General features: G+C 36.6%; 1 protein-coding gene across 3 annotated transcripts in view; it reads left to right on the forward strand.

The window, feature by feature from the left end:
• The window catches only part of Rbcn-3A (rabconnectin-3 alpha), a 984,230-nt gene that overhangs the window by 961,793 nt on the left and 9,062 nt on the right, over positions 1–13,375 (forward strand). For all 3 annotated transcript variants that reach the window (XM_090406519.1, XM_090406521.1, XM_090406520.1), the window contains one exon: positions 5,794–5,924. In XM_090406519.1, coding sequence (XP_090262645.1) covers positions 5,794–5,924 — 131 coding nt within the window. The remainder of the gene's footprint in view (positions 1–5,793; positions 5,925–13,375) is intronic.

Genomic DNA, 13,375 nt, shown 5'->3' on the forward strand with positions numbered 1-13,375 from the left:
AACGTTCCTAACCTCAACAAATTTGGGTGCATGAAGCTGCCCCAAATTTGGGAGACTTTCATTATGAGAACTTCAGCCCAACTGCCAAGACTACCAAATTAGCCCGCAAGAGGGCACCATTAGGACTTTAGGAACAAAATTAGTTTCTTACATTCTTCCTCATTTGCTTTGTTAGTTCCTTAGTGCACATACCATATCTTTATGTTCCTGAAGATGGCAATGTGACATTGCCGAAATATAGAAGTGATTCATTAAAGTTACCTTTAATTAATATACTTTATATGCGTTGTTAATTCCGTAAACTAATTAACTGTTACTCACAGTTTGTCTCTCCCCTTCCTCATCCACTACTCTCAAACTCTCCATGATGTTACATTCACAAGGATAAAATACCTTTATTAACTGCTCATTAAATATCTCAACTATATCCTCCACAGCATTCTTATACAATTTTCTCCAATCACTGCCATCCTAACATAATCATTCCCAGTGCCAGCGCCTAGTATTTTTCTTGTGTGTGCAATTGATGTTCGGTGCCTTTCCAAAAAAGTTTTTTTTTAATAAAGCGTGAATAAAACGAACAGGATATGAAAAACAAACGAAAACCGCTTTACAGTATAATGTTACCTACGGATTAATCCTGCTTATACGATTTTTTTTTTTACACAGAACTCAACAATTAATCATAAGTTAATTTATGATACATCAAAAAATAAAGAACTATTTTAAGTATATTTTCGTAAATTTTAATCAAATATTACAGTGATATAATCGGGTCTAGGACAATTTCAGAATTTATTTGTTCATTTCCGGGAAGATCTGAAGGGGCCCGAATGGAAGACGACGTACATTCATAATTATATGTACTATTCGTTGTTCGTTTAAACTCATATCTCATATTTTTTGACATCTTTTAGCACCTTTTCTTCTGTGGTGCCTGTGTATATTGCACACTTCGCACACGCCACCAGCTGGGCCTGATCATTCCTATTTTTGCTGGCTACCTATAACTACATTATTCCTAATGCTCCTAGCATTTGTATACAGAAAAACCAGCGTATTGCCAGTATTCTTATAGCCATTATTACTCCACCATGTTCCACAATATAGTCTATACCCCCTCATTTCTGAAGCCAGTATCTCCATGAGGTCATCCCGCACAACATTCCACCTGTGCAATTCTAATTTTCCTGTCCTGACACACTTACTTGCCCAGGAAACAACACTCTCTCCAAATGCTTGCACTCTTCTGCATTAAAATTTAATCCATCTGTTGCATACAGCTTTATTCTATCCTTAAATGTACTTTATGCATCAACATATTCCAGGTCTCTTTTCTGCATATTCTTGCTACTTGCATACGTCATCACTGCTCTTCTCCTCCGCTCCACATTATCATACCAGGGCAACATGCTCACTGTCTTTCCTCGAACACATTTCTACTGCACTATCTCTTACATCAACCTCAAATCTTATGCAACATGATTCACACTGCCTCTCAAGTTCATTCATCCCAGCCATTATTATCATCTCCTCTATCACTTTCACTCCTCTTCAATGCCACTGCCACATTCTCTCCCGTTCCAACAGACATGCACTCCTCTGACACTACTCTGTGCACCCTGAATCATCGAATCACCATACATGGCAGTCTGAACAGATTCATTCATCCTTCTCTCACTGGCATTCCTGATGGTTTCCAATCAATTCTCTCCCTCTCACCTCTCTATCCCTTGCTTCCACACTCAGTGTTTCCCAGTCTTTCACCTTCCTCTCTCCATTGCCTTGCTTCCACACTCAGTGTTTCCCATTCTTTCACCTTCCTCTCTCCATTGCTCTCTATTGCCTTGCTTCTACACTCTCGTTCTGCAATTTCCTCCTGTCACATTTCTCCCCTTGCTCTCTGATGCCATTCTTTTACACCAATTCTCATTCCTCTCATACTTGCCTACCTCTCTCTCCTACCAAGATCTTCATTCACCATCCTCAACTCAGTCTTCATTCCTTCCATCTCCTTTCTCAGCAGTTCTATTTCTCTCTCCACAATTCTGCTTTCAGTTTGCATTCACACACACACACAATCATGGCCATCAGACAAACCATCTCTGTCCACTAAACAGCTTAAAGGTAACTGGTAATTAGTTTACGGAATTAACAACGCATATAAAGTATATTAATTAAAGGTAACTTTAATGAATAACTTCTATATTTCGGCAACGTCACATTGCCATCTTCAGGAACATAAAGATATGGTATGTGCACTCAGGAACTAACACAAAGCAAATGAGGCAGAAAGCAAGAAACTAATATTGTTCCTAAAGTCCTAATGGTGCCCTCTTGCGGGCTAATTTGGTAGTCTTGGCAGTTGGGCTGAGGTTCTCATAATGAAAATCTCCCAAATTTGGGGCAGTTTCATGCACCCAAATTTGTTGAGGTTAGGAACGTTTTTTAGAGCTGCTGAAGATTTTTTGAATAATCTTTCGTATTTAAACTTGCTGCGATGAATTATTTTTGTTTTCTTCCAACGAATTTTATGGTGGGTATCTAAGGCATGGTCTGCCAGCCCAGAGCAACTGTACTGGTGAAACCGGATGTAGTCTTGGTGTTCTGAAATCCTGATATTTGTTGTTCTGCCTGTTTGGCCAAAGTAGGACAATTTGCAGCTGCACGGGACCTGGTATACACCAGGTAGGTCTAGGGGAAGTGGTTGGTCTTTGGTAGAGCTGATAAGGGATGCCAACTTTTTATATGGTCTGTAACAGGAAGTAAGGTCATATTTTTTGAGGATATTGGTTATTTTCTCAGAGGTGCCCTGGATGTAGGGGATGGTGATAGACTTGGTGTAATCTTTATTGTGGAGGGGGGGAGAGGGTTGTGGTTTACAGGTTTTAGTATTTTTTGGATTTTTTTGGGGTTATAGCCATTGGCTAAGAAAGGATGTGGTTTAGTTCAATAGTCAGGGCCTTGTCATCTGAGCAGATTAATTTTGCCCTGTTATATAGTGTTTTTATCACCCCATATTGTTGTGGGGGGGGGGGGAATTGCTGGTGAATGTATCTGTAAGTGTGGGTGGGTTTTCTGTAAACAGAGAAAACCAAAGATCCATCAAGCTGGCGGGTGATTAAAGTGTACATATTAAAGTGTCTAGGAAGGGGAGGGTGTTGTTTTCCTCTTTTTCTAAGGTGAACTGGACTCTGGGGTGTTGGTTGTTTAAGTGTGTTAGGAAGGAGTGGAGTGTGTCTGAGCCATGTGGCCAAATAGCAAACACATCATCCACATAACGAAGCCAAATAGTGGGGTTTTGTGGGGCAGAGTTTAAGGCTTTCTCTTCAAATGTCTCCATAAAGAAATTGGTCAAGGGTGGGGAAAGTGGTGAACCCATGGCTGTCCCCTCTATCTGTTTGTAGAACCCAAACAGGTGTCCAAACAGGCAGAACAACAAATATCAGGATTTCAGAACACCAAGACTACATCCGGTTTCACCAGTACAGCCGCTCTGGGCTGGCAGACCATGCCTTAGATACCCACCATAAAATTCGTTGGAAGAAAACAAAAATAATTCATCGCAGCAAGTTTAAATACGAAAGATTATTCAAAGAATCTTCAGCAGCTCTAAAAAACTTCCTAACCTCAACAAATTTGGGTGCATGAAACTGCCCCAAATTTGGGAGACTTTCATTATGAGAACTTCAGTCCAACTGCCAAGACTACCAAATTATCCCACAAGAGGGCACCATTAGGACTTTAGGAACAATATTAGTTTCTTGCTTTCTTCCTCATTTGCTTTGTGTTAGTTCCTGAGTGCACATACCATATCTTTATGTTCCTGAAGATGGCAATGTGACGTTGCCGAAATATAGAAGTTATTCATTAAAGTTACCTTTAATTAATATACTTTATATGCGTTGTTAATTCCGTAAACTAATTACCAGTTATGTCTAACCAACGTATAAGTCTTGCTACTAGAATGAGCTTAAAAGTAAATCAATATTATATATATGTTTTTATCTCCACCCTCCAACACTCAACTGGCATCCACAAACTCAAAATCGCCTGCTTCCAAAGCATTATCTCCACTGCTGCTTAATCATTAGATCAAGACATTTATGTCTCCCAGCACCTCCCACTGCTATGTTTTTTGCATACATACACATTTCCATCTCCCACCTGCCACGTTTTAAACAGTGGGATGTGTAATACCACAAGCATGGCAAGCTACAAAATCATAAGCAATGCTACAAATAACATAGTTTTTAAATGGTGGGGCTAGATGTAGTTTTAAAACTGGCGGCCACCATGTTGAATACAATCAATACGCATAGAGACAATACTGAGACAGTAAAATCTTAACAAAATACAACACAATCATACAAAAACAAATTGTCATTTTGAATATCACAAACTGACAAACTAGTATTGTCACGAAATAAATACAATAATATCTTTCCTTACTACTAATACTTTTTTTTTAAACAGCTCACATCACTTGTTGCATCTGTCTTCATATGCTAGAAGTATCACGTAACTGATTTCATTTTATATGCTCAAAAGATTGTAACATGTTTCATCTTACACATTGACATATATATATTTAGTTTCAGTGTTTCCATGATATGCTTAATGGTAAAATTATTCAGATAAAGTTTTTTTGGTTTTTTTTTAATATTTATAATATTTTGAAAATGATTTTGCTGGCTGCATTGTTAGCATTTCCACTCTTTAACTAACAGGCTCTGAGTTCATATCACAACTAATAGGCATGGCTGCTTTGTGAATGTCTTTAGGTGGGAGATAAATTTCATTTTTTTGCTGTGAGACTAACACTCTTCATATTAGAGGTCAGGGTCATAGAGGTGGCTTAAAAAAGTTCCTGGTTTTGTTTATAGAGGAGGGTTTCTTTCCAGATTATCTAACTCTTAGCTTACCCACAGAACTAATTCTAATATATGATCGCCTATAGACTAACAGCTTCTCATGGCTAGGATTCAGATTAAAAAAAAATCAGATTTTAAATTCTTTTTTAAAATTAATTAAAAAAACTCCTCAGATTAATATCAGATGATATATGAAGTGGAAAACAAATACTGGTTGCACATTTTGTGAAAAATTCAATGCCACAAGAGAATTTATGACAGATGATGCTGATGATTTAATTAAGAAAGAAAGAGGAGAGAATGCTTCCAGTAACAGAGTTAACACAAATTATGGAGCATTTCTGCACTTTTTTGTAATCTTTTTAATTAATTTTTTTACTAATGAATCTGAGGAGGAAGAGATTTTTTTATGCGTATAAATTAGATTGTATGATTAACATTTTCCCCTGTTGTTCAAAAGTTGTGCTTAGTGTCTAAGATTTCAGTATCCACTGCATTTTTCAGATATGTAAGTATGTACCATGTTAAAATGAGGATCATATATTTGTAAATATTTATATTATTGAATTTTATTGTTTGCAGTATATATTTATGGATAATATTTGCTAATAAGTAATTGTTAATTTTAAGCAACCTGCTTTTTTTGTAGAGATGTTTGCATGTAAGTTTTTATTTTTTTTTAAAAAAAATAATGTCTTATTTGTGGGTTATTCTCATGAAATTTATTACACAAGCAATATTATATTCATAGCATGGTATTGACTATCACATAATAATTACTTAATGTAGCTTTTTTTTTAATTTTGTAAACAATGTTTTTTAAAAAATGAAGCCTTTTGTTCTCTCACTTTTATTGGCACTTCTTTCTTCTCTCCTTTTAAACAAAGCAAGTTCTAGTACTTTCTTTAACCTACTTCAGGTATATTTGATGTCCGACAAAGACAGTTACAACACAAATTTATTGCTCATGAGGGTAATAATATCAAATGCCTTGCCTTAGATCCTTCAGAAGAGTTCTTTGCTACAGGCTCAGCTGATGGTGATATTAAGGTAACACATTTTGAATTCATATGTAATTTAACAATATTAATTAACTGTTATAATTTAATTAACAATTTCTATTTTTAGTCAATGCTTCATGCCTACTGAGGAGAAAGGTGATGTGAATCTTGTCAGTAGCTCAAAAATAACAATGTATATAAGTTTTTACTGAAACTTACTGAAAAAAAAGGAAACTGAAAAAAATTTTTACTGAAAGAAATTTTTTTCAGTAAAAAAATGTTTCCTTTTTTACTGAAAAAAAAGGAAACATTTTCTTGTAAATGTATCAGAAGTAGGACCTTTACTTTTGGAAGGGTACAAAAGAATGTAATTAAAAATATCCAGGAGAAAAGAGTGAAAAAATTATGTATTTAGTTTAATCCTTTATTCAAGTGGAAGCAAACAAAGTTTGCACCTGAGGTATCTTCAGGACTGGGGCAACTCGTGGCAAACGTGGACTAAGTTCTCATCACTTTCCTTAGTATCCCATAATGCAAAGCACATCTCCTTGTGGATATGTATACTGCTATGTATTATGGGAAGGGTCACTACCTGGGCCAGTTTCGACCTATATTGAGGTCTCTTCGGTGGGAGCCAGACCCAGAACTTAGTCCATCTTTGCCACAAGTTGCCCAAAGTCCTGAAGATACTTCAGGCACAAACTTTGTTTGCTTAAACTTAGATAAAGGATTAAACTAAATAAATAATTTATAGTCTAACCAAGTAGAAAAAAACTTCCAACATCTTTCTCTAATCCAGAGTAATTTAATAATAAGGTGTGACACCTTTTGGCAACTGCCATATGGAAATATGAGTTCTGCATTGCTTCAACCTTGGTATCACCAAGTATAAGCAAACTTTGTTTGCTTATCTTGATGGACCTGTGTTTCACTCAGGATTTCTCCATGAGTGCAGGTCACAAAGATGCCTCCAATGATCTCGATCTTGAGCCTCTCTCTTCCATGTTATACCTATAGATTTCACTGGTGGATCTTCCCATCTTGTAGGTGGTCTTCCTGGTTTTCTCTTTATTCTTGGTTGCCAGTTGAGAATTCTATATGTCCATCTGTTATCCCCTGAGTCTGGCTATGTGACCTGCCCATCTCATCTTGCTTTCATATACTGCGGTTACTACATCTTTTATGCCTGATCTCTTTCTTAGTTCCGTGTTTCTAACATGTGCCATTTTGCTGATGTCACAAATCCTGCATTTTATTGCACGCTGAGTTATTCTGAGAGTCTCTTCTTCTTTTCTTGTTGTGTTCTATGTTTCTGATCCATATGTGAGTGATGGAAGAATGCCACTCTTAAATAGTTTTGCCTTCGCAGAGATGTCAAGATTTGGTTCAGTAAGTGTTTCTTTTAGTCTGTTGAATGATAGCCATGCAGCTTTCTTTCTTTTTGCTAGTTCTTCAGATAAATTGTTATTCATGTTTATTGTTTGTCCTAAGTAATTGTAGTAGTCAACTTGTTCTATAGGATGTTATCAATACATAGGTGACTGTCACTTGTGTAGATGTTTTTGATCCATTTTGTTTTTTCTAGATTCATTCCTAAGCCTATCTATTTTCAAAATGTTTTGGGAAGAGACAGAAGTTAGAGTGAGCCAAATCTGCTGTTTGTGTATATTTTTTTCACCCATTTCTTCTAGGTCTTTTGTGTTGTGGGATATCAGTACAAGATCATCGGCAAACATAAGGATTTGTAGTTTTTCAAAATGTATTCTAAAGTGCTGGTAAATAGATTTGGGGAGATCGCATCACCTTGACGGATCCCTCTCTTTATATCTACCTACTGTATGTTGTACTATTAAGGCTATAGTGGCGCTTTATGAAAATGATTCTTTAATTGTAATTTTATAATGTATTCCATTTTCAATGTCAGGATGCAAAAGTTTTACATCTAGTAAATTTATTTCACGTTTAAGTTTTAGTTTCTCTGTTTAATTTTCCAAAGTATGTCAACTTACGTACCAGTATTAAAGCAGCCATGTAAAATCAATCGTTGATAAGTCAGCTATCTTTTGTTGGCTAAGAGTGAAGATTGGCTACCCTCCAGTTTCCAAAAATTAGGGCTAAATGGTCTTGCCTGCTCCCTTTGAGATGTAAAAAGTATTAGCAGATTTACTTTTTATTTATTTACAGTTTCAACTGTTTAATACTTGATATATATGAGGATGGTCTGAAAAGTTCTTAGCCTAACATTGAAAAAACAAATTTATAATTTCAAAATTATTTTTATTTTTCAACATAAACCTCCCTTAAGACTAATACATTTATTCTAGCAATACTCCAGCTGGAAGAAGTCAGTTTTCATACCACTACATAAGAAAGGTGATATGAAGGCGTGCAAGAATTATAGAACTATTAGTTAAATATCTCATGCAAGCAAAATTTTATTGAAGATCATGCTAAATAGGATTGAGGCCAAAGTTGAGGCAGAGATGCCCGAAAAACAAGCAGGTTTTAGGAAAAGTAAGGGCACCAGAGATCAGATCCTTTGCCTTAGACACTAGAAAAATATAACGAATTCAGACTCTTTCTGGTAATGTGTTTCTTAGACTACTCTAAAGCTTTTGACTGTGTTGAGCATGTGAAACTGTGGGAAGTAATGAAAAGAATGGGTTTTCCTCAACATGCTATCAGGTTGATAGCCAACTTGTATAAGGAGCAAGAAGCCACAGTAAGAATAGGTGTTGGGTTGACTGACTGGCTTCAAGTTGGAAAAGGAGTTAGGCAAGGATGTTTACTTTCTCATCACTTGTTTAGTATATATGTGGAGGGCATCATGCATGAAGCATTGGATGAGCTCAGGACAGGAATTACGATAGGAGGTAGATTGATCAGTAATTTGAGGTATGCTGATGATACAGTACTCCTTTGTAATGACATGGAAGAACTAGGGCTAATTCTTGACAAAGTTAACAAGATCAATAATAACGGAGGACTTCAACTCAATCCTAGCAAGACAAAGATTATGGTTGTCAAAGGAAATACAGAGAAGCTTTTGAGAAACAAGTGTACCTTAATGGAGAAAGAATTGAGGAAGTCAGCAAGTTTAAGTACCTGGGATCCATTATTAATGTGAAGAATTGCTGTTCAGAAGACGTCAGGAAAAGGTTAGGAATAGCTAAAACAACAGTCAGAGACCTGTCTGAAATCTGGAAGGATGGATCTATCTTCATGGGAACAAAGTTGAGGATTTTGGATTCAGTTATTTTTCCAACAGCGACTTATGGATGTTCTGCAACCTAAAGAAGTTAGATAAGAAACGGATATCTGCTTTTGAGATGTGGTGTTACAGAAGGCTGTTGAGGATATCATATACTGAAAGGTGTACAAATGAATGTGTGTTAGAAAAGATCAGTAGAACTTTAAGGATCCTTCAGGATATTGTCAGAAGAAAGTTAAAATATTTTGGACACATAGAAAGGATGGAAGGGGACTTCTCAGAACAGTAATAGAAGGTAAAGTTCCTAGAAAAAGAGGCAGGGTAGACCATCAATGAGATGGATGGATGGATGGTGTGTGTGTGTGTGTGTGTGGAGTAACTGATCTTCAGAGAGTTGAGGCCTCCAGAAAAGCAAACATGACTATATAGCGAGGCCTGGTGTGGCAAATCACCACGCATCAGAGTGACCATACGGCATCTGTAGATGCCCAGTGAACATAGAGAGAGAGAGAGATGCTCCAGCTCCATTATCCCATCCCTGTAGTGGTTCTCAGTAAGATATGCAAAACACCCCTCTATGACTGCAATCATCTCTTGATTCTAAGAAAAACGCTGACCACCGAGAAAGAGTTTTAGTTTTGGGAAGAGACAGAAGTTAGAGTGAGCCAAATCTGGGAAATATGATGAATGTTCCAACAATTCATAGTGCAGATCCCTTAATTTTCCCATTGTCAAAACACCTTTGCGGGCGGGTGCATCCTCCTGATGAAAGATGATTTTTTTCTTCTGCAAACCAGATCTTTTCTCAAGAATTTTTTCGTCAAGTCTGATTAAAAGATAAGAATAATATTCCCCGGTTATTGTTTTACCCTTTTAAAGATAGTTAATAAACAAAATGCCTTTAGCATCCCAAAATGCCAATGCCATGACCTTTCCTGCTGATGGAACCGACTTTGTCTTCTTTGATGCTGAACAACTGGCTTCTGTCCTCCACTGTTTAGACTGCTTTTTGGATTCTGGTGTGTAATGGTGAATCCAATTCTCATCCATAGTAATAAACTGATGTACAAAATCAGTTTTATTCTCTGAACAGTTTTTTTTTTTATTCTTCAAACTGTTCAGAGATTTTCATGTGAGTATGTTTTTGATCTGCTGTAAGCAAGTACAGCACCCATCTTGCGCAAATTTTTTTCATTTGCAATTATTCATGCAAAATGTATCCTACACGTTCTTTTGAAATGCCTATGATCTCAGCAATTTCATGCACTTTGACTCACCTGTCATTCAATTCCATATTGTGCACTTGATCAATGATTTCTGGTGTTGTCATGCTTTTTGGATGTCCTTCACATGGATCATCTTCAAGGCTGATACGGCCATGTTTAAACTCGGCAGCCCATTTCTTAATTGTCGAAATCCATTTCAAGGGATACAGACAACTTTTGCCTCAGACAGCTGTATAAAACATACTACTTGATAGAATGACTAGCAGTTTCACATGGATGCTTATGAGAGATGTGCCAACTTAGAAAAAAAAAACCTTGCTGATAGTGTTGCAATCTATGATCGAGGCCTAGAACTTTTCAGACCACCCTTGTAGTTATCTGGAAAATGAACATTTAAGTCCCCCAATTGTGAGAGATCAGCATTTAATTACTTTTATTAAATTAGATAGTTGTAGAATGAAATCAGAAGGCACTTTAAATAATCTTGTAAATTTAAATTCACTATGATTTTGTGCCATTTACTATGGTGGCAGTCCCTGCATCCTTACTAACCACACTCTTATACAACTTTCAGAGATAGTCCCTTAGTTTCTCCCTACAGGAAACTATCTTAGATTGCCTGCTTGATAAGACTATTATGTATGCAAGTATATTGTGAAGTGATGAAATATCCAGTCCCAGATGAAGACCGAGATCTAGGTGAACTGATGCTATGCTTTAGAATTTAGAAGTGCTTTAGAATACCAAAATAAACGTATGATAATATTGGAACCAAGAAAAGCATGGTGAAGAACAAGCTGGATTCAGGCCAAATAGAGGCTGTCAGGATCAGATCTTCACTTTACGACAAATAGTCGAGAAAGCATGGGAATATAACAAAGATCTGTATTTAAGTTTTGTCGATTTGGAAAAGGCATATGACAAGGTGCCAAGAGAGAAGCTATTCAATACGCTGCAGTTATATGGTGTCAATGGGACATTATATCAAGCAATACTTAGTCTTTATTTGAGTTGTGAGTCAGCAGTTAGAATTGAAGGAAGTACAGGAAGATGGTTTAATGTTAAATCTGGTGTGAGACAAGGATGTACATTATCCCCTCTGTTATTCATTATCTATATGGATCACATTATGAAGGAATGTGGTATTAAACCTGATATCAAAATTGGAGATGTTAATGTCAGCTCTTTGCTTTATGCGGATGATGTTATACTTCTAAATAAATCCGCTACAAGTCTGCAAGATTCTCTGACTAAATTGAATAGCTGTTGTAATAGATATGGTATGAAGGTCAGCAATAAAAAGACAAAGACAATGAAAATAGGCAGAATCATTGAAAATGTCAACTGTGTTGTGAATGGAGAACCTGTGGAACAAGTAAAACATTTCAGCTACTTAGGCACAATTTTTACTGAAGATGGTAAACTAAATATAGAAATAGACAACAGAATCAGCAAAGCTGGTATCGTGGGAAGTCAATTGAATAAATTCATATGGAATAAGAAAGAAATTAGTCGGAATACTAAATTAGCTGTATACAAGACTGTGTTCAAACCAATTTTAACTTATGGATCTGAGAGCTGGGTCAGAAGTAAAACACTTGACCAAAGACTAGAGACCGCAGATATGAGAGTCCTGAGAAAGATTAGAGGCGTGAACAGATGGCATCGATGGCAATATCATATTAAAAATGAGGATATTAGGAAAGAACTTGACATCAGCATCCAGGAATGCGTTAGCAGAGCTAATCTCAGATGGTATGGTCACTTAAATAGAATGGGAGAGGAAAGATTAGCAAAACAAGTGTTCTCTGCCAGGTTGGCAGGAAAACGACCCAGAGGAAGACCAAGATATAGGTGGATTGATACGGTACAAAGTGCCTTAGACGATAGAAATATAAGATTTGATAATGTTGGAGTCTTGACAAGTAACAGACTGATTTGGAGGAAAATTGTAGATAGGAAGTTAGTAATGATGTAATTTTTTCATGTAGTACTGTCATATCCTGTACACCCCTTGAGGGTACATGGCAGGAATTTGATGATGATGATGATGATGATAATAATATTGGAACCCTGACTGATCGTAGATTAATTTGGAAGAAAATTGTCAAGAGGAAGTTAGTAATAACGTAAACATTTTACATAGTACTACCATTATATCCTATATATTGAGAGTATATATATCAAGAATTTTATGATAATTGAATATTCATAGAATTATCAAAGTTGAAAATCATGAAATAGAACAAGTTACTTCATATGTATATTTGGGCCAATTGTTATCCTTTGAGGAGTGCCAAAGAAAAGAGATTGAACGAAGAATTCACCTTGGATGGATGGCTTATGGAAAAATGAGAGACATGTTCAGAAGTGACATCCCTATGAGTCTAAAAAGGAAAGCTTTCGACCAGTGCATACTTCCTGTCCTAACATATGGAGGAGAAACATGGACTTTAACAGAAGCCCTAAACAAAAAGCTGCGAACAACACAACATCGCATGGAAAGAGGTATGCTAAAAATAACATTAAGAGATAGGAAGACAAATATCTGGATAAGATCTCAAACAGGTGTCATGGATATTGTAAAATACATTAAACAGGCTAAGTGGAGATGGGCTGGCCATATTGCCAGATGCAGTGATGGGAGATGGACTGAAAAACAACAGAGTGGAGATCGATGGATGGAGCAAGACAAAGAGGAAGACCGAGAAGAAGGTGGAGAGATGAACTGGAACAAATTGCAGGAGTGAGATGGATGGGAGAAGCAGAAAACCGAGTGATGTGGAAAATCATGGGGGGAGACTTTCATCCATCAGTGGACAGAATCAGAAGGTTGAAGAAGAAGAAGAATATCCACATTTTGGAGAAGCAAGATTAAAAAATGAATGAGGCTTGAGCCACCTTTTCATTGCTCTGAAATAGTGCTTACAATGACATCTCATGGTTGGCACAGGCGTCCCAAGTCCTTGTACACCTTCAGCCATATCATACAGCACTTTTCAAAACATCTGCATATTTTTTCATTTGAATGATGTTTTATGATCTCACCTGTTATTGTCTTCT

Source organism: Typopeltis vanoorti, chromosome 16 (genome assembly GCF_054136105.1).
Source record: "Typopeltis vanoorti isolate ZY-2024b chromosome 16, IOZ_Tvanoo_1.0, whole genome shotgun sequence".
NCBI lineage: Eukaryota > Metazoa > Arthropoda > Arachnida > Uropygi > Thelyphonidae > Typopeltis > Typopeltis vanoorti.